Here is a 22,927-nt window from a genome sequence, read left to right as displayed (position 1 = left end):
TCAGTTTTGGGGATGTAATGTACAGCATGGCAACTACAGTTAATAACATGATACTACATATTTACAAGTTGCTAAGAGAAAAAAATCATAAAAGTTCTCATCACAAGGAAAAAGAATTCTGTGACTATGTACGCTAAAGAATATTAGACTTGCAATATCTACAAACATCTAATTACACTGTACATCTGAAACAAATACAATGTAGTCAATTATACTTTAATAAAATATAAAAATTAAAAAAATAAAAACACTAAGTTTACAATTATTTTTTTAACTGCATTAGATTTTTGTGAATTAAAAAATAGCATGGAGCCTGCATTAAACCTGGGAGATAAGGAAGACCAGTCTGCATGGACTTCTGGGTGTTCAGGTTAGATCTGTTTTATTGGAACTGACATCCTCTCTCTTGTGAAATAATGTGGGTAGCTTCTGGAGTCAAACATGCCAAGAAACAACATTCTGATCTTTACCTTTCTCATTGTCTCTACATTGTGCTTCTCGTGTTTAGAGCGATCTTTATAACTCTTATAGCACCTCCAGGTAATGGGGTAGAGTTTTAGAAAACCTGAATGCAGGATGTAAAGTACACAGAGGAAAAATCTGCAGAGTGGCATTACCTTAAGCATCCAGTGACGTTGTAAAATATATCAAAATCGAGCAAACCATTTGCTTTGGGGTAGTCTCCTTCCGGCCAGCCCGAGAAGGGGATGATGATGTTCTCAGTCAGGATAAGCAAGGCTTCTGTTATCATGAGATTCTTGAGTTTGTCATTAGATGACAAATTCCACAGCAAACCTAGAAAAGCAAAGAGTACTATCAAAACAGGGATGGGTCAAATAACTGCTGAAAAGAGAAGTTATGGCCAGCACCCCGAGGGCTGTGGCCAGGTATTTGGTGGAAAAAAAAAAAAAAAAAAAAAAAGGGTGAGGGAGACAGCCCTTTCCCAACCGAATATAAAATTATGCAGGTTTAAATTAATCAGGAATGTGAATGAAAGCTAGAAATCCTTAAACATTTCCCTTTCTCTTAAATGATCAAAATATTAAGCTGACCTCACGGACATAATAAATTCTGGTCTCACCAACATGAAGGTCTGAAATGATTCTATTGTAATAAAGACTTCAATGCTTTTATTTTTAAAAAAGATTTTTTTAAAAAAAATAAGTAATCCCTAGAACCTACGTGGGGCTACCGACTAAGCCAGCCAGGTATCCAAACTTCAATGTGTGTGTGTTTTTTTTTTAATGTTTATTTTTTGCAGGAGAAAGACAGAGCATTAGTGGGTGAGGGGCAGAGAGAGAGAGGAAGACAGAATCTGAAACGGGCTCAAGGCTCTGAGCTGTCAGTGCAGAGTCTGATGCAGGGCCTGAACTCACAAATCGCGAGTTCATGACCTGAGCCAAAGTCAGATGCTTAACTGACTGAGCCACCCAGGTGCCCTAAGATTTCAATGTTTTTAATGTTTATTTTGAGAGAGAGANGAGAGAGAGAGAGAGAGAGAGAGAGAGAGAGAGAGAGAGAGAGAGAGAGAGAGATTCACGAGCAGGGGAGGGGCCGGGAGAGAGAGAATCCCAAGCAGGCTCCATGTGTCAGCGCAAAGCCTGATGCAGGTTCCAACTCACAAACCATGAGATCATGACCTGAGCCGAAGTCAAGAGTCAGATGCTTAACTGACTGAGCCACCCAGGCACCTCAAGACTTCAATGTTTTTAAAGGTTCATATTTTTTCTTCAGTTGATGCATAGAGAGAATACCTCCCTCCACCTCCTGTTCCCCACTACCTGAAACTTCTACCTGATATTTGCCTCCCAGTAACAGCAAAGATGGCCTACAGAAAGCCTTTGCCTATACCCAGGCCTGTCACCACGAGGCTGATCAACATCACCAATTAATATTTATTAAATCCTACCCAATGATGGACTTTATGTCCTCCTGGAATTTACACTGACTACCTCATGTATTTATTATAGTTTGGTAGTGAAGGAGGTACAAGAGTATTTTTAATCTAACTGCCAACATGTATGGCTTAAACCTTGGTCTAAGGCTGGTACCACATTTACTTATTTAACTTTCCATTCCCTCTTGAAACCTCTCCCGCTAATCTACCATTAAAGGCCATATAAGACAACTCAGAAGAAATAAAAATAATAGGATACTGTACCTTCCAGGGTATTGGGGAGACAGAGCCTGAAGCTCTCAGCTTCTCCGAGAGAATACAAAGTGACAATACATTTAGGATCAGTTCTTACAAATTTGGCATTCAAATACTTCTGATTCCGTGGAAGGAGGAAGCACCTCCTGCTTGTTATTCCAGTGACTCCCAGAAGGTGTAAGGTTGGCATTGCCTTCTTTCATACCTCCACCAAGACTCTAACTCCCTAGCATTCGGGAAGGCAGAAAGAGAGAAGGAATAGAAAGAGATGGGATCTTCATTTTCTTCCCTAGTCACTTCCCTATCGCCCAGTCAGTAATTCCCACTTATAAAATGTACTGTTTTGTCTGCATAAAAGAGAGAGGAAGCACAGGTATACAGGACAGTCTACCTTATGAAAAAAGGAAAGGTGCCTTTTGTTCTTTTGGCTGAATTATGTGGTGATGTCATCTCCCCTAATTTAACGGCTGAAATAATTGTGTAGTTAAAGGTTGATAATTATTCAACGATAGTTCTATTTGGCCCACCATTTAGAACACTCGAGGCCAAATGCAACCTTTTGGCCTGAATCAGTTTTACAAGTAAGTAATTTCTGAAACAACAATTTCTGAAACCAAATTTTCACTGCAGCCTACACGGAACTACCATCAGATGGGGCGACACTGGGTCAAGTGTTTTCTGACTGCCAGCACTCTGGCTCAGGAGGGGGTCTTTTCCTGATCAAACTAGCACTGGGGATTAAGCGGGAACAGTAGCCCAGTCCCTCGGCCACAGATTTTGCAACACAATGACTTCATTCCTCCTGCTTCATCTTGAGGGGGGCTCTGGATGGGGGAGTGACAAACAAAATTCCAAGGTGGTTGAGAACAATTTAGAGGCAGGTCTGAGGTGGGGTTGTGGTTTCTAAGCTACTAAAGAAAGTTGAAAAGAAAAGAAAGCTTCCTGTTTTAAATAAGCAAACAAATTAATAGTCCCTGCCTGCCAGAGGCTTAAAAATGTGAAGCATGATGCCATTTCCTCTTTTCAAAAAGGACCACACAGGGCACTCAAAGGAAAAGTATACCTTACCATAAAAACCAGAAGAGGATTAATCTGAACAAAAGGAGTGGAATTTTCCTCCAACAGCTGACGTCCTTTATAACTTGGCATTCAGTATTATTTCTATAAAAGTATCTGGTTTGGGAATTCTAGTATAATTTAAAAAATTTTAATGTAGGGTATCATATAGAAATACCATGTCTGCCAAATTTTGTATGGTGCAAGGCTAGGAAGGAACTCCAGTGTTCACTTAGGATTCAGGATTAAACAGTTATACATTTCCCCAACATGTACTTACAACATCAATAAATGACCACTTGCAAATTGGGAAAATACATATGACAATATGAGACAAGGGGTTAATATTCTTAATATACAGAGTTCTTATAAATCATTAAAAATTCAATTGCTGGCAGAAAAATTAACCCAAGCTAAAAAATATTAGAATCTAATACACCTAGGAATACATTTTCTCTAGTGACTAAACAAATGTAAATTTAACAGGTAGGTATCTTTTTTTGTGACTATATGAGAGCAAAACAAGAACTAATGAGAGGAAATTCTAGGGAAGGAGATTCTGGCTCACTGAAAATATAACTTCTAAGAGAGCTTTGAAGAAAACAGAAAGATCTGCTGTAAGATCCAGCTCTATCACTAAGGCTAATAAAAATGAGCTCCTCCTTTATCAAAATATTGACAAGGGGTTTTATCCCAAAGCTCGCGTGTCAGACTAGACTAGCAGTTTCCAAATGAGCCGAGTGGCATATCAGAATGACATATTCTTGGGCCACATTCCAAATTTACTAGCCAGAATCTCAGAATCGATTTTAGGAATTTGTATTTAAAATTTTTTTTTTATTCTTCATTTATTTTTGAGAGAGAGACAGCAAGACAGAGTGCAAGCGGGGCAGGAACAGAGAGAGAGGGAGACACAGAATCCAAAACGGGATCCAGGGCTTGAACTCATGAACTGTGAGATCATGACCCAAGCTGAAGTCAGACGCTTAACTGAGGAATCACCCAGGTGTCCCAGGAATTTGTATTTTAAAAATGATTTCTGGGGCCTTTGGCTGGCTCCTTAGGTGGAGCGTGCAATTCTTGATCTCAGAGTCGTGAGTTTGAGCCCCACCCTGAGCATAGAGATAACTTAAAAAAAAATTATTCCCATTTCTGGCATTGGGAAATGAGTGGACCAAATGACCCTTAAAAGATGTTTCTTTCAGGGGTGCCTGAGTGGCTCAGTAGGTTAAGTGCCTGGCTTCAGCTCAGGTCATGATCTCACAGTTAATGGGTTCAAGCCCCACATCAGGCTCTGTGCTGACAGCTCAGAGCTTGGAGCCTGCTTTGGATTCTGTTCTTCCTCTCTCTCTCTGTGCCTCTCCTGCTCACACTCTTTTTCTCTCTCTCTCAAAAATAAAGAAACATTGGGGCGCCTGGGTGGCTCAGTCGGTTGGGTGTCCGACTTTGGCTCAGGTCATGACCTCACGGTCCGTGGGTTCGGGTCCCGCGTCGGGCTCTTTGCTGAAAGCTCGGAGCCTGGAGCCTGCTTTGGATTCTGTGTCTCCCTCTCTCTCTGACCCTCCCCTGCTCACGCTGTCTCTCTCTCTCTCTCAGAAATAAATATAACATTTAAAAAAAAATAAAGAAACATTAAAAATTTTTAAAAAAGACGTTTCTTTCAATGACTAGATTCTAGATGCCCTGATATAACATTAAGGTTTAGGTTTTCATTGGTCTCAGCTTTAACTTCTAGTCAATTGATTCACAGTGCCTAAAGTTCTATTATTAATGTTCTTTGTTGCAGGTGATAAGCCTGTAATAGTCTATCGCTAAGCTCTTATTCTAGCCAAAAAGAAAGAAACGGGTTTTGGTAAGATATATACTTTGAATAATTAGCAATTATAAAAGAGATGAGAATAACTGCGTTCTCCAGAAATGTATTGCCAACTGCGATTTTTGCACAAAACAGCTAATTTTAGTAGAGGGATCTTATAAGATATTAAAATCCATGTTTTATTAATATTGCCTTCTAGGAATAGAAATAGAGTTATTTAACAAACTCTGCAAGACACCGAGGTAACAAAAATTGCACGTGTTATGATTAAATGGATCCCTATTATCAGTACAGAAGGAGAGGAGGAAGAGGAGGAGGAGAAGGAGGCCTGGTTTGTTTTAACCTTGTTTTCCAAAGTGATCACAGAGCAGGAGGAATTGTTTTTTTAAATAGTGTCCCTTGCATGAATATATTCCTCTCACCTAAGTTTTGTAAGCCTTCCCTGAAATATCACGCTATTGCAAAGGCCATTTAGTCCAAGTTATATACAAACCCAAGAGAACTTGTCATGCATTACAAATGCAGAATAAAATAATATACAATTATTTTTAAAAGGTGCACAATGAGCATCTCATAGTAAAATATTTTTGCTACTTTATTAAAATATAGCAAGCCAAAGAAATATTTCCATAAAATATACAGAGGTCAAAATGCATTTTTTACAAATTTCATTGCCAATCTTCCTGACTCTTCCTTATGCAACATGCAAAGAAGCACAAGAATTTCCTGTTGATTCTTACCAAGGCAGAGTCCTCCTCACTCCTGAAAGTGCTCCTTTCTCAGTGACCTTGGAGATGCGCCTCTGAGACCAGGATGTACTGTTCTCATTTCAATTAAAGTACACTACCAGGCTCACTTGGTAAGGGAGGGGGAACAATCTCATAGAGGGATCATCTTTGATCCTGAAGTCTTTTCATCTGAAAAGGGAAGAGCCTCCCTCCTAGGCTGGTACTGAAAATGCCAGAAAGGTCAGTGAGTTGATGTTCTCTCCCAGCGAACAAAGCGCTGATGCCTCTTTTATGCATATATAGAAATCGGATGGTTAATTTTTTTTTATATCTCGACCAGAAAAACCAGAGTCTTCTCAGAAAACAAACCTGATCCTCTTATTTCTCTTCATCGAGATATTCCCAGGTCCTAAGTCTCTTTTTTATACTTAATCAGCCACAGATGTTGAGAAACTTGGAAGGGTAGCAAAGTTATTATTGCAGCAAACACACAGGCATGAAATAAATGGCATCCTAATATCAAAGGATGCAAAGTAGTTCAGAGACGCCCCTTGTTTCAAAACCCCACTGTGAGTGAAGTATGGAAGGATGGCATCTGAAAATCCTTCAGAGGAAAAGACAACTATTGAACGGTGAGGAGCATTCACCGGTGGTCAAGGTGTGGAAAAGGTGTGTCGCCCAAGACGACAGCAGAGACAAACGATATCAAGACAGAAAAGAGACACGGGACAGACCAACAAATCCTTCAGGATTTCAGAACCTGGGCTGCAAGGGGGAGAGAAGACACTGCTGCCGATGACCACCAGGCTCACATCATAAAATCTCTGTGTGGCATACTATACAGTATAGACTGTATCTTCTAGGAAATGGGTAGCACAATGGGGCCATATTTTCATGTTAGCAAGAAATCACTAGGAGCAGAGTGGTGAATAGATTGGGAATGGGCAAAACTGAATCAGAGGGTAGGGAAGAGGCTACTGCAATAGTAGACCAGAGAGGTCAAGAGCACTTAACCAAATCAGCGGCAAGGGGAGAGAGAGGAAGGGTCAAAGAGGAGTGAAGGAGAGCTCTCTGATCGAGATTCTTAAAGACAAGCCTTTTCCCAAACAAGCATAAAAATGAGTCTCTGCCTCAAAAGCAGTAGGTGAGAGCCATTTTCATACAGCAAAACACCTAGATAAAGCTGGGTTGAAATCTGGGCTTTGTCTTGACTAGCTGTATAATCTTGGGCAATCTACTAACCCCACCGAGTGTCACACTGATCATATGTAAATTGTCAATAATGCCTTATGGAAATGTCAGGAGGGACAAAGATGAAAAATGGAAAGTCCTAACTTAGTGACTAGCACAAAAAAGGGGCTCAAAAAAAAGACATCCACGAAACTGACAAGATTCATATATACGGTTATTCACTTTGTGTTTCTAAGCAGAGATATAAACATGCCTACATTAAGTCAACAATTAATAGAGAAGTTATTTAGAAGGATTTGTATCAAACATTCAAGTATCAATTCAATTAGCACGTAAATGAGCACCCTCTGGAAGGGATGCTTGGCTTATACTAGAAATCCTGAGAATTGCATAATAAACCTCCATTGTTTGGCTCTGTTGATTATCTAGATAACTGAATGGTTTCTGTGGCATTAATACCACAGAATGTTCTCTGACCATAGTCTCCTATTGCCTACAAAGGAAGAGGAAGTGTGGTTCAATGGTTACTTCCTCAACACACACCCACACACCCGCCCAAGCTCTCTAGATACAATATACCTTAACCTCAACACTCTATTATCCAACTCCCTCTAAAAATGACCAGCAGCTTCTTTTTGCTTCTTTGCTTCGCTAACGATGTTCACTTTGCTGGGAATAATTTTCATTTTCTTTCAAAACACCAGTCCAAAGTGTATTCTATCCTTCTTCTAAAGTGTGCAATGAAACACATCTCCTTTGTGAAGTCTTTTTTGACTGCGAAATAGATTATCTATTTGATTCTCTATCGTGGTTGTCATTACTACAGTTAATGAAGGAAATGTTAGCTTCTAAATGTGAGGTTTGGTCTTCTTTTTAAATGCCAACCATCACGTAATCATTCATTTTTAATAGGAAGGGAAGAACATCTACAACATTTTTTTTAAATTTATTTCTGAGAGAGAGAGAGAGAGAGAGAGAGAGAGAGAGAGACAGCGTGAGCAGGGAGGGTCAGAGAGAGAGGGAGACACAGAATCTGAAGCAGGCTCCAGGCTCTGAGCTAGCTGTCAGCACAGAGCCCGATGCGGGGCTCGAACCCACGAACTGTGAGATCATGACCTGAGCCGAAGTCGGAGGCTTAACTGACTGAGACACCCAGGTGCCCCAACATCTACAACCTTTCTGACTGAACCTCACTGCCTGGCACATGCAGGCAGCCCTGTAAATACTGGCTGAATGAATGAATGAGTGAGAGCACTCTTAATTCTATAGGTGTTTTAATAGAAGTCATAAATATGGAAGGAAATTTCTCATGCGACATAATTGTGTGTTGGCAGAAGGACAGCATGGTACAACCCTTCATATAGTTTTATAAAATTAAAACATGTCAAGATAGAAAACAATGTGATTAAGATATAAATGGGCAGAGAGGATAGAGTAACATTTTTACAGAAAAAAACCTGTTGTATAATAAACTGCTGTATGTTCTGCAGAGTGCAGATTATATTCAATTTAAAACAAAATGTATGGAGTACCTCTTTCTAAAATAAATAACACCGTCAAGTATTATCATTTAAAAATACTTTTTTTAAAAAATTTTTAAAATTTATTTCTGAGAGAGAGGGAGACAGTGTGAGCAGGGGAGGGTCAGAAAGGAAGACACAGAATCTGAAGTAGGATCCAGGCTCTGAGCTAGCTGTCAGCACAGAGCCTGATGCGGGGCTCGAACCCACAAATCACAAGATCATGACCTGAGCCGAAGTCGGACGCTTAAGCGACTAAGCCACCCAGGCGCCCCTAAAAATACTTTTATATGATATATAAAAAGGGTTTGGGCCTTACTTATCTCATCTATAAAACTGAGATTTAATCACCTAAAAATACCTCAAAACCTTTTTGCAACAGTTAAATTAAAAACGTATGTTTACCACCTGGGCCCCTGAAGGTACTTATTAAGGTTTCCCCAAGACAATACCACTGACAGTCGCACTCAGGGACACTCTTGGACTCTGGAACGTGTGCAGGGAGCATCAGCAGGGAGCTGAGGGTGACGGAACGGAGGCTACGCTTGAACATCAACGCACCATTTTCTCCTCTACCATATACACTATTCATTTAAATAAACCTAGGTCTCTCTTCTCCGCATTTCAAGGATTACTAAAAATCTTGCTTTAATTCTATCAGATTATTTCATTCTTCTAATCTATTGAGCAGAAGGAAGATATTTATTTGTTCAAATCAAGATTTTGAAATATGAAACAGAGAACTAGAAAATCGTATCCAGCCATTCTCATCTTTCTTTTTTTAGGGTGCAGGGATGAGTGGGCTAGGGAGCTGGTATTTTGGGGGGTTCAGGTGATGGAAGGATTGGGAAACAACATTTCTTGTATTGTGACTATTTTGATTAAATTAGCCCTCTACAGGAGGGCATTATTTGATTTCCTGATTCACCTTCTTTGTATAGATCCAGCAAGTGGATTATTGAGTAAATACAAATAACTGGGCGTGGTTCTTACTGAGTGACTTCAGAATGAATGCCTTGTGCACCTGAGGCAATACTGAAACCATACATATTCTCAAACCACAAAATTGGCTGTTGGTAACCTGATGCAGAATTTCCATGCCGTGAGTCCTGTAAAGTTGTAAAAACATGCAAAGTTTTTAATTTGAAATATTGAGCAAAAGCCTCAAAATAATTTCCCTTTCAGAAAATAGAAATAAATTTAACCTGACTTGAATCTGGGGTTTAACTCAGAGGGTGTTCCTTGAAAGCCACCTTTCCCACCAGGTATTTGTTTTAGGAAGCTTAAGGAAAACAGATGACATGACAGATCCAGCTGGGGTATGCTGTTCTATGTCCTTCAACATTCTGTATACACTACCTGTTATTTGCTTTTTAGTCTCCAAGTCTCTACTTTGCTTCAGCACCTGCAGCAGCCGAGGTACCCCGTTGAGTTCAGCGACCTCCAACTTGTTGTCATTGTCTTCAAATACCAAGTTTCGCAGGGCCCCACACACGGCTCGCTGCACATCTTCATTCTGAACTTTAAGGAGCTGCAGAAGCTTGGGGATGCCCCGAAGCTGATTAACCTGGGGAAGAAGCAGATGCGTATTTCAGATATTTCTTCTGATGTGTAATTAAAGACATGTGTTGTGATATGAATGAACAGATGAAGTTCACTAGTGTTGAGTAGAGTTGCCGTCCGACAGTAACCGGGACACAACCTGAGGCTCACAGCATACAAGATACACCTGCTATAAGGCAGTGCCTCTCTTGAAAGAGTTAATAAAGTTGAGAAGACTGAAACCTATGAAAAAATTGAAGGGGAAAGTCAAGTGATAGATGGGGGGTAAGTGACAGCTAAGTGGACAGAAAGAGTTAAGCTATAAAAGCTTTGAGCATAATGAAGATGAGCAGAGCTGCAATGAGAGGAGTAAGGAGTTTTATGGAAGAACAGAACATTGTATGAGTGGTTTTACCCCCCAGGACAGAACTTTACATCAATATAAATGAACAGATCTCACCTTCATTAACGGTAGAAATAAAGATTCATTCACCATGGCAACGGGAGAAGCAATGCAAACTAATCCCAAATGCCAGCTATTTTTATGATCGATTGCTTAGGGTATTTAAAAAGCTTCATAGAAAAATTATGCAAGCATCTTAATTTAAGTAAATAACATAACTTTGTACTCTTTGATATGCTATTTAAAAAATATTTTTCCTATCCAAATATACAAACAAGGGCACGCTGTCTCTTAGAGAAAGGGCCAGCACTAGGAAAAGAAAATAGATGGTTTAGATTCTGAGATGTACGGCTGTTCAAGAAGAGGTCAACTCATGGCAATCTGAGCAATGTGACTGTATATTTTGGGCTGCAAATATTATCTAAAGAAGTCAAGAGGTGGTTGGACAGGGGGTTGCTGAAGCAAAATGTTAAGTTGCAGACTGAGGGCTCTCCTTCTTATGGGCTTCCATTGGCATCTGATGCAGAAATTAAAAAAAATTTTTATTGATGTTTACTATTTATTTTTGAGAGACAGAATGCAAGCAGGGGAGGGGCAGAGAGAGAAAGGGAGACACAGAAACCAAAGCAGGCTCCAGGCTCCGAGCTGCAGCACAGAGTTCGATGTGGGGCTCGAACTCACAGACTGTGAGATCTTGACCTGAGCTGAAGTCGAACACTTAACCGACGGAGCCACCCAGGCACCCGTGATGCAGAAATCTTTTCTTTTTTTTAATTTTTTAAAATGTTTTTACTTATTTCTAGGAGAGAGAGAGAGAGAGAGAGAGAGAGCGTGAGCAGGGGAGGGTCAGAGAGAGAGGGAGTCACAGACTCCGAAACAGGCTCCAGGCTCCGAGTCGGCAGTCAGCACAGAGCCCGATGCGGGGCTTGAACCCACGAACCGCGAGATCATGACCTAAGCGAAAGTCGGACGCTTAACAGACTAAGCCACCCAGGCGTCCCCGTGATGCAGACATCTTAAATCTCTAAGAACTTTTGGTAAAGATCTCAGTCATTTTCACCATCTTAATGCAGGAATTTTTAGGAAATAATTGTTGTTGTGAATGGGCAGGAGTTTCCCTTTCAGACGAAGTTCATCACTTATGAATGATGTGCTAATTGCTCAACTGTTGGTGTTCTGGTGCCCCCTAAAACCGTTTCACATTTCCTATGTATCATCAAATTTCAGCTTCCTTTTCGTAGATAAATGGTATTTAAGACATAACCTTCCAATCTCACATCTTCCTTTCTTAGGACTGGGGGGAAGACTAGCAAGGCAAGAATAAAAGTCAAGATTCAAAAACAATAACCATAATAATAATAATAATAATAATAATAATAAAACACAGATAATGACTCTTCCACCCATTTCTACCATTAGAAGGCGTTGGCATAGTGTTAAGAGTTTCATCTATGTTATCTGATAGCTTAAGAATCTTAAGAGAGAAGTACCCTTTCGGTCTTTTTAAGGCTTCACTGGTAATAATGAGGAAAAATACTTCCATTTATCAGCTCACTTCAGAGGCAACACTGCAGGACAGGACATAATTGGTAAACTGGTCACAGCATTTTTGTTGGGCTATGTCTACAGCCATTTTAATATATTTGCACAAAAATGCTAAAGATTTCTTAGTCATCAATTAATTTTGGTCCAGTAGATCATCTATTTATCATGTCATCTATTTCCATTATTATACTTCCTGAAGAGCAGAAAGGCACAATTTATTTAAAAATTGCCTGTAATTTACATTGTCCTAATTCCATCAATTTCTGTTTCACGGTTAGGTTTTAAGTTGGTTAAGTGTACACTCCATAAACTTCATAAATGCCAGCTTTACTAAATCTTTATAGTAGCAGTATAAACATCAGATGCAAAAAGAAAATCCTGTTTGTCCTGAAGGTGCTTTGTGAGCTTTAGAAATATTTTATTACTTAATTTATAAGTAGCCTTCTTCAAAACATGATGGGAAGTGGCTTGCTGGTCATGTTGCATTTCCTGATGCAATGATAGAATTAGCGAGAAGCAGCGTGTGGAGGCAGACTCGGGGGGTTGGACAGCGGCTTTGCTTACCCTTTCACTTTTACCCTTTGGGCTTTCAGCACTTCCTCCAGCCCAGAAAGAAGGCATGGCGGACACACCATGCTCAGATAAATGATGAAATCTGCTACAGCTCTAGTTATTGTAGAATTTGACAGACCCTACTGTCTGGCACCTCTCCCAAATTTAAAAATAGACTTTAGTTATTTTTATCTTATCAAGCAGATTGATAGAAAATCAATATCAAATGCAAGAAGTTGAGACATTTTCCTCATTGCATAGAACTAGAAGGATGGTTGGTGATGGATCCTCTACACATTATTTTTATTTTTAATGTTTATTTTTGAGAGAGAGAGAGAGAGAGACAGAGCACAAGTGGGGCAAGGTCAGAGAGAGAGGGAGACACGGAATCTGAAGCAGGCTCCAGGCTCTGAGCTGTCGGCACAGAGCCTAATGCGGGGCTCGAACCCATGAGCGAGATCATGACCTGAGCCGAAATCGGACGCTCAACTGACTGAGCCCCCCAGGCGCCCTGGATCCTATATACATTAGAACCACTGTCAAATGTACTGTCCTTTCCCCTTTAAATTCAGGGAAGCAGATGGATCGGAGAGGTGGCATGTATATCCCAGTTATGCTGACTCCTCAGGGGATTTGTTCTCCCTTTGGGAAAAGGAAAGAAGAAACAGACTAACATGAATATCTCAGAACTTCAAAAGACTTTTCATTTGAGATGGTTTCTAAATATATGGAAGGGCTCTATTCTGATTCTTCTTCCTGCCAACTATAAAATAAATGATGAGGATTTCTGGTAGCAAATAAGCAGAGGGAACAGACTGATTCCTTTGGGGGCAAGGGCTTCTTCATGCCGTGATGTCATTGCTCTTACTTCCTGTCCTGTCGAGAATGCTCTGACCACTTTGCCTCACGTCTGGCAAAGCCCTGCTCATCTTGCATGAGCTGGCTCAAATGTCACCTCCTCTGTGAAATTTCACTCCCCTTCTCTCTTTTCCTTCCCATTAGAATTCATCACTCCCTGTAAATTGGTATAACCTTTCAGGAAGGCAATTGGCAGTAAGTGTCAAAAACTTTAAAAATATTCTCTTCTAATAACCTTCATTAGGAAATAATTTGAAATGCACACGCACGTAATTGTAAATACAGTATTTATGTTCTAATAAAGTTTATTTATTTATTTTTCAGAGAGAGAGCACACACACACAAGCGGAGGAGGGGCGGAGAGAGAGAATCCCAGGCAGGCTCTGTGCTGAGTGTAGACCCTGGCATGGGGCTCAAACCCATGAACCGTGAGATCAAGACGGAAGCCAAAATCAAGAGTTAGATGCTTAATCAACTGAGCCACCCAAGCACCCTGTGACTATAGTATTTATAATAGGGAAAAATTCAAATAAGTGTCCCACAGCAGGGGAAGACTAGTTAATGATTGTCATAATCCACACAGATTGAGGTTTCCATGGGAGAGACAGAGTAATGTTAAAACCGACAGGTATTTTATACAGGTCATTACTGTTCCCTCACCAGTCAAATGCAGATTAATCCAAAATTAACCATCTGCATGCTAGGTACATAAGCACTCACTCAACACATGGTAGCTACTATATCACCATTAATATGACACCACTAATAGGAGGTATGCATAATGTTGCTAATGTTATGAGAACATGCTTATAATACAGTGTTATTGGGAAAAAAATGTATAAAACATGTATGTATTTTGACTCAAACACAGATATAAAGAAGGAAATGGATTTAGGGAGTTTGGAAGAAATGATGAAGGTATAATTTATGAAAGCAGCTTGTTATTTTGTATTTTTTAAGTAATAAGCATATATTTGTGCATGCTTTTTAAAATCAAAGCAAAAAAATCCCTATAAACAGAGCTACATATTCAGTTTGATTATAGGTATATATATACCTTTAAAAAGTCAGAGAACAAAACCAAAATGGTAACAATATTGGGAATTGTGGGCATGGGTATTTTTTGTTTCTTAATTTCTCAAATTTTGAGTAATGAATTATATGAATTTTATAAGATTCTGCAAGATAGTTATGGTACTCAAAAGTCTGGTGAGGTGAACTGAAGCAGGAATGGGAATAAGGTCAGGTTTAGAAGGGTCTTGCAGATAAAATTAAGGGATTTATCCTTCCTCCTAAAGGCAAGTGGGTGCTAAATGGCAACTATATCAGTAGTGGTTTAAAGTGAAAGAAGGGAAGTTAACCAGGGAGTGGCTGAATTAACAGAAAACATGGTGGTAGGAATTAACAGAGTGGTGCTGAGTAGGGAGGGGAAGAGGTGGGTAGAGTCAAGATACTTAAAGATGCAGCACTAATAAGACTTGAAGACTGGGGGGGGCCTGGGTGGCTTAGTCGGTTGAGCGTCCGACTTTTGCTTAGGTCATGATCTCGCGGTTCGTGGGTTCAAGCCCCGCGTTGGGCTCTGTGCTGACTGCCAGCTCAGAGCCTGGAGCCTGTTTCAGTCTGTGACTCCCTCTCTCTCGGACCTTCCCCTGCTCATGCTGTCTCTCTCTCTCTCTCTCCTAGAAATAAATAAAACAAACAAACAAACAAAAGACTTGAAGACTACATGAAATGAGTAATGTTGAGAGGTAAGAATAAAACAAAGTTCAAAGTCTCGGTTCAAGTTTTTGTGCCATACCACCTGGTGAATTACCACTCACACAGGAAATAATACACTTTGATTCATCATTTTGGGGCAGGCATTATACCATTATCTGAATGCATTCTCACAACTCTTTCTAGTAGGATGATTATTTCCACTTTATAGGTAGGAATGCCAAGGCTCAGGAATGCCAGGGGTTAAATATCTTGCCCAAGGTCACTGAGGTAATTAGGGTGCTGAGATTCACCCTTCTCCGACTTACTTCTTTTGAGTGTTAATGCTCAAGCCACCACGGGTCCTGCCTTCCAACCCAGCAGGAAGAACAAGTTTCCTAGAAGGAGGGTTGGCTAGTAGAAAGGAAAAGCAAAAGGAGATGAAAGAGCTCATTTTTGAAACACTGATGTTGAGTTCAGTGGGATGTCCAGGAAATAGATGGGCACATGGTTTAGAGCCCAAGGGAGAGACAGGGGCTGGAGATGCAGTAAGTCATCAGCATCTAAATCACATATGAATGGAAGTCACAGGAGTGGATGAGGCAGGTCAGGGATGGTGTAGACTAAGAAAAGTCCCAGGAAGGCATCTCAGGAACATAAATATTTAAGGGATAGTTGAAGATAAATTTTTCACAGAAGAAAACTGAAGGAGCCAGAGAAATGGAAAAAGAACCAGGAGACTCTGGGCCAAAAGAAGAAAGGTTCAAAAAGGAGAGAGGGATCAAGTATGATAAATGGGCTGAGTCCTAATCAAATCAAATAAGAATTAAAAATTTGCCACTGGTTTAAAAAGTTTATGATTTAGGATTTTGATCTTTATATTCAAATTGTAATGGTCTTTTTTTAAAGATTATATTTTATTTTTTTTAATTTTAATTTATTGTCAAGTTGGCTAACATACATTGTGTACAGTGTGCTCCTGGTTTTGGGGGTAGATTCCCGTGATTCATCACTTACATACAACACCCAGTGCTCATCCCAACAAGTGCCCTCCTCAATGCCCATCACCCATTTCCCCCTCTCCCTCATGCGCCCTAAGATTTTATTTTTAAATAATCTCTATACTCAACATGGGGCTTAAACTTACAACCCCAAGATCAGAAATCACATGCTCCAGAGACTGAGCCTGTAATGTCTTTTATATATAAATTCAAACACCATAGAACTATGCTTAATATTAGCAGTATTTTGTTAATGTTCCTGGGTTATAACATAATACTTAAATTTTTCTACCATGCATACATATTTTTAGGTTTCAGTGTGACTTTCATGTTTCATTTTTCTCAAAACCAGTGTTTGTCCTAGTTTTAGAATAAGAGCCAAGAAGGCAAGCGCAGCTTTAATCACATATGTAAGCAAAATGATATTTATAATAAAATTAGTAACTTAAGAGATAGTAGAAATCTAGCCCAATTTGAGAAAAAGAAAAATTCAATTCCATATTAGAAAATGAAAGCATGCTTAATAACGGCCAGCTTTTTAAAATTGGTAATAAAAAAAGATTTAAACATTTATCCAAGTTAGTCATAGAAAGGACTAATTTTTTAGCCCAGTTCTCTTCACCTATAGGTATTAAGAAGGTTCTTTACTAGTTAAATATATTATTTTTTTAAATCCTTACTTATTTTTCCCATGGAGCAAACATCCAGGCAAAGGGCAGTGAGAACTACGCAATAATTATGTAGATTTTAAAACGAGAAGTAATCTAGATGTGGGGATAGGTTTTAAAGTAATACCTAAAATACAGATGCCATGAGTAGAAATACTGATAAACTTGACTTCAGAAGACTTTTTAAATCCTGCATGATGAAAGACACCGTAAGATGCGTAACACTGGATTATATATAATATTATGTATAATAGATAAAAGAATTCCTACAAAGCATTAAGGATATACAAATCTTTGGAGAAAACAGTCCACAGAACTCTTTTGCCTGACTCTACTTCAGTGGTCTGTAGGATTAGCTACATTCTTGTTTCCCTTGGGAAGCCCTACTGATTTCCTGGGAATTAATCAAAGCTGAGAGGTTACTCTATGTTGGGCTTTGCATTCCTATTTCTACTAGTTGAGTTACACATTTACCAATAATAACCTACGTGTTTCCCAAAGTATTTAGGCCACTTGTACTTGTAACGTAATCATGTAATTTATTTACCTGTTCTGGAAATGAATGAAATACAAGGGTGAAAAGAGTTCTCTCCGAAAACCAATCTGCATGCTTTGGAAAGACTAGATAAAGGAAAACAGCTTTAAAAAGCTCTGTAACTGTGAACAAAATTAATGTAAAAGACTATGGGAAATGTAAAAATTCAGAAGGAGGTGAACTCAGATGAATTAGTGCCATTAAGTTCTCATTTCACTTTAAAGAAACTAAAAATTGCAGATAATACATAATGGGCATAGTTTATGAAAGATTATGACACACTGTGTGTGTGTCTGTGTGTGTGGTGTGTGTATAATTAAAATTTTTTTCTCTGTAACTGACTAAATGACCAACGATTAGTCTTGATTTCAAAAAACAGGAAAATTTCTACCATAAAGAGATGCCATTTATTTGATGTGTGTTTTTTTGCTTATTAGATTAACAAAAGCAAACAAAAAAGAATAATCTCATGGTAGCAATGATCCATGTAAATGGGCACTTTGACACAATGTTGGTGGGGTTTAAGTTTACACAACCTTGAGTAGAATTTATTAGAGAATTATTTATCAAAATTAATAATGACTCAAGAGTGGCAAAGACTGGATTTACCTACCATCTGTAACAATTTTAAAAACCAGACAAACCATACAATGGTTTCAAGAATTGATAACGTAGCAGTGATGGATAGTGATCCCTAAGGGATGGAAAACAAATAAGGTGAGCCCGATGCTGTCAAAGGTCACTGTCTGGAGAGAGTTCTCAGGCTGTTGTGCAGTGAGGGAAAATCCAAATGGAATTCAACAAGCAGAGTTCAGGAGACAGTGCAGGGCCCAAGAAGAGTCCATAGGGAAGAAGTATCAACGAGAAAAGAGCTGCACAGAAAGAGAAGTCCTGAGATTGCAGAGGGTCCCCATCCAATATTCAGTAGAGTATTAATTAGTGCATGTGTGTGAGAAAATTGGCGGGAGCCAGGGAAATAACCAACGAAAAGGACGTGGTCTCACAGGCCCAAGAACAGTGCCTATTCGCACTAGCCAGTCAGAAAACCTCATAATTTATGGTGATTAGGGTTTTTAGAACGGTCTTGCTTTAAGAAGTAGGGATTAATTAGTTCTAGAATAAATGCTGCTCCAGTTCTACCTAACAAATCTCAAAAGCAAGATTTAAAAGAGTCAAACTGTTTTCAAGTAACTTAACTACATCTTAGAACAAAGGTCAAGAATATTTACAGAAATAGGGGCGCCTGGGTGGCTTAGTCGGTTAAGCGTCCGACTTTCCGACTTTCGCTTAGGTCATGATCTCGCGGTTTGTGGGTTCGAGCCCCGCGTCGGGCTCTGTGCTGACTGCCAGCTCGAAGCCTGGAGCCTGTTTCAGTCTGTGACTCCCTCTCTCTCTGACCCTCCCCTGCTCACGCTGTCTCCCTCTTCTAGAAATAAATAAAACATTAAAAAAAAAAAAGAATATTTACAGAAATATAAAAATACCCAGCATCCAACAAGATAAAATTCATAATAACTGGAATTGAATGAAAAATCCCCAGGCACGCAAAGAAGAAATGGACACAGATATTAGAGTTAGCAGACAAGGTCATTCAAGCAGCTATCTTAACAGTCTTTCAGGGGCGCCTGGGTGGCTTAGTCGGTTAAGCGTCTGACTTTTGCTTAGGTCGTGATCTCACAGTTCGTGGGTTCAAGCCCCCCGTCGGGCTCTGTGCTGACAGCTAGCTCAGCGCCTGGAGCCTGTTTCCAATTCTGTGTCTCCCTCTCTCTCTGACCCTCCCCTGCTCACGCTGTCTCTCTCTCTCTCCTAGAAATGAATAAGACATTAAAAATTAAAAAAAAAAAAAAACAGTCTTTCACATGTTCAGAAATCTTGAGAAAGATGGTACATGTTAGGTAGAGACACAGAAGATAGAAAAAAGGCTCACAACTTTTAGAGATAAAAACTACAATTTACAAACTAAAAAACCTCCAAACAAACTCAAATGAGATTAATGGCATATTAAGTTTGCAGAAGAAAGGATTATGAATTTATTTTTCTTAATTTTTTAAATGTTTATTTATTTATTTGAGAGAGAGAGAGAGAGAGAGAATGAATGGGGGAGGGACAGAGAGAGAGGGAGACACAGAATCCAAAGCAGGCTCCAGGCTCTGAGCTGTCGGCACAGAGCCCGACATGGGGCTCAAACCCACAAACTGTGAGATCATGACCTGAGGTGAAGTCAGATGTTTAACTGACTGATCCACCCAGGCACCCTGGATTAGTGAATTTAAAACACAGCAACTAAACATATCTAAAAGAAAACATACAGAAAACAAAAACTAAAGAAAAAGAATAGAGTACAGATGAGCTATGTATGAGACAACTTCAAGTAGCCAAATATATATTTAGTGAGTTCCCAAAGGAAGGACAGAAAAAAAAACTTTGAAGAATTAATGGTTGAAAATTTGAAATTCTAACCAAAATTCCAAAATGTGATGAAAAGTAAAAAATCTACAAATTTAAGAAGCTCAGTGAGTTCCCGAGCACAAAATAACCTAAGGAAGACTATACCAAGGCACATTGTGACCAATCTGCTCAACACTAGTAATAAAGAGAAAATCTTCATAGCAGGCTGGGTTGGTGGAGAGAGATACAGTATGTACTAGGAATAATAGAGATGACAGATGATTTCTTGTCTGAACCAAAGCAAGACAGTGAAGCCACAACTTTCAAGTATTGAAATAAAAACTGGCAACCTAGGATTCCACTGCTACTGAGAAGGCCTCTCAAAAACAAGGATGAAATTCCTTTGCAGACATACAAAAGCTTGAGTTAACCACCAGGAGACCTGCACTGAAATAAATGTTAGAGAGAATTCTTTAGGCAACGGGAAATAACAGATAACACTGACCTAAGGCAGTGAAGAGCACTGGAAAAACCGAGATGAAATGGAACAAGTCTTTGAAAGACACAAAGTACTGAAGTTCACTATGAAGCATACAGAGCCCCCGATGCCCCATTATCAATTAAAGAAACCGAGTTTACAGTTAAGAACCTAGCTCGTTCCTCGGTGCAGCGGGCAGTGTGCCAGTCTCATCATCTGAAGGTCCTCCCAAGAAAAGTTCAAGTCCAGCTAGCTTTGCTGGTTAGTTTCACCAGACATTTAAGATGGAAATAATTCTAATTACAATCAAACTTTCAGAAAATTGAAGAGGAGAGAATCCTTCCCAATTTATTCTAGGGAGCTAGTGTTACTCTAAATCCAAAACTGGAGAAGGACATTACAAGAAGAAATCAACATCCTTTATAAATATAATTGTATAACTGCCTTAACAGAATTTTACCAAATCTAATTTTAAAAAAGTAATAGTACATTGTGACCAAGTGAGATCCCAGGAATGGGATAACACTTAAAGGTCAAAGTAATTTATCATATTAGCAAAATTAAGATAAAAACTATAGAAATATTTTAATAAGTGAATAAAACATTTGATAAAATCCCAAAACCATTAAAAAAATTTTAATGTTTACTTTTGAGAGAGAGAGAGAGAGAGAGAGAGAGAGAGAGAGAGAGAGAATATGAGTGGGGGAGGAGCAGAGAGCGGGAGACACAGAATCCGAAGCAGGCTCCAGGATCCAAGCTGCCAGCACAGAGCCCGACGTGTGACTTGAACTCACAAACTGAGATTTTGCCGAGCCAAAGTCTGATGTTTAATTGACTGGGCCACCCAAGTGCCCCAAAAAGCCATTTTTGAGTAAAAACCAAAATAAAACTCCATAAAATTAGAGATAAAGGTAAGTTCTTCAACTTGATATGGTGATTTATGAAAAACCTACAGTTAACATACTCAGTGGTTAAAAGCTAAAAGCTTTTTTATTCTGAGGACTGAGAACAAGACAAAGATGTCCACTCTGACCACTTTAATTCAACATAGTAGTGAAGTCCTAGCTGAGTAATTAGGCAAGAAAAAAAAAAGTGTCACCCAGATTGGTAAAGAAAAACTAAAACCGTCACTATTTGTGGATGACATATTATATAGAAAATCCTAAAAATTCTACCAAAAGTCTATTAGAACTAATCAATGAATTCAGTAAAATTGTAGTATATAAAACAACATGCAAAATTCTGCAGCATTTTTCTACACCAGTAATAAACTATCAGTATTAAGAAAACAATCCCAATTACAATTGCATTAAAAAAACCTAGGAATAAATTTAACCAAGGAGGAGGAAGATCCATCCACTGAAAATTATAAGACATTGATGAAAGAAAAGACACAAATAAATGGAAAGATATTCCCTGCTTAAGAATTAGAGAAACACTGTTCAATTGTGCATAGTACTCAAAATAATCTCCAGATTCCATGCAATTCCTATCAAAATTTTTCTAATGACATCTTTCACAGAAATAAAACAAACCTGAAACGTATATGGAACCATAAAAAGATCCTAACTAGCCAGATCAATCTTGAGAAAGAAAAATAAAGCTGGAGGCATCATGCTTCCTGATTTCAAAAGTATATTAAAAAGCTATAGTAATAAAAACAGTATGATATTGGCATAAAAAGACACACAGATCAGTGGAACAGAATAAACAGCCCAGAAAAAAATCCACACATATATGGCCAATTAATTTACAACAAAAAAACCAAGAATATACATTGGGGAAAGGAGAGCCTCATCAACAAATGATGCTGGGAAAACTGGATGGCCACAGGCAAAAAAAAAAAAAAAAAGTGAAACTGGACCACTACTTCACACCATACACAAAAATTAACTCAACATAGAATAAAGTCGTAATGTGAGACATGAAACCATAAAACTCCTAGAAGAAAACATAGGCAGTAAACTCTTTGATGTCAGTCTTTGCAATGATTTTTTGCCACAAAAGCAAAAAGAAACAAGTGGGACTAGATCAAATAGCAAAGGAAACTATCACAAAATGAAACGACAACCTATGGAATGGGAGGAAATACTTGCAAATCATCAATCTGATAAGGGGTTACTATTCAAAATATAAAGAACTCACATGACTCAATAGCAAAGCAACAACAATCTGAATAAAAAATGGGCAAAGGACCTGAATATTTTTCAAAGAAGACATACAGATGGCCAACATACAGAAAAGGTGCTCAGCATTCTTAATCGTCAGGAAATGCAAATCAGAACCACAATGAGATATCACATCACACCTGTCAGAATGGCTATTACCAAAAAGACAAGGTATACAAGTGTTGGGAAGGAAGTGGTGAAAAGAGAATCCCCTGTGTACTGTTGGGAGAGCATGTAACTTGGTACAAACACTCTGAAAACAGTATGGAAGTTCCTCATAAAATTAAGACTGGAACTACCTTATGAGCCAGTAATTCTACTTCTGAATATTTATCAGAAGGAAATGAAAACACTAGCTTGGACATATATGTGAGCCTCCATGTTTATTGTTACAGTAATATTTACAATTGCCATATTATTTACAACTATCACATGGAAGCAAAGTGTCCACTGATGGATGAATAGATAAGGAAAATGTGATATATACACACAATGGAATATTATTCAGCCATAAAAAGGAAATCCTGCTATTTGCAACAACATGGATAAACCTTGAGGGCTGTGCCGACAGCTCAGAGCCTGGAGCCTGCTTTGGATTCTGTGTCTCCCTCTCTCTCTCTCTGTCCCTCCC

General features: G+C 39.0%; 1 protein-coding gene across 1 annotated transcript in view; it reads right to left on the bottom strand.

The window, feature by feature from the left end:
- The window catches only part of PKP2 (plakophilin 2), a 79,510-nt gene that overhangs the window by 34,163 nt on the left and 22,420 nt on the right, over positions 1 to 22,927 (bottom strand). The window contains exons 4-5 of the mRNA XM_077774526.1: positions 9,823 to 10,030; positions 618 to 795 (exon numbers count right to left, since the gene is read on the bottom strand). Of these exons, the coding sequence (XP_077630652.1) occupies positions 618 to 795; positions 9,823 to 10,030 (386 nt within the window). The remainder of the gene's footprint in view (positions 1 to 617; positions 796 to 9,822; positions 10,031 to 22,927) is intronic.

The sequence above is a fragment of the Crocuta crocuta genome, unplaced genomic scaffold (genome assembly GCF_008692635.1).
Source record: "Crocuta crocuta isolate KB4526 unplaced genomic scaffold, BGI_CrCroc_1.0 scaffold176, whole genome shotgun sequence".
Classification (NCBI taxonomy): Eukaryota; Metazoa; Chordata; class Mammalia; order Carnivora; family Hyaenidae; genus Crocuta; species Crocuta crocuta.
Note: the sequence above shows the minus strand (reverse complement) of the source record. Positions and strands in the feature narration are given on the sequence as shown.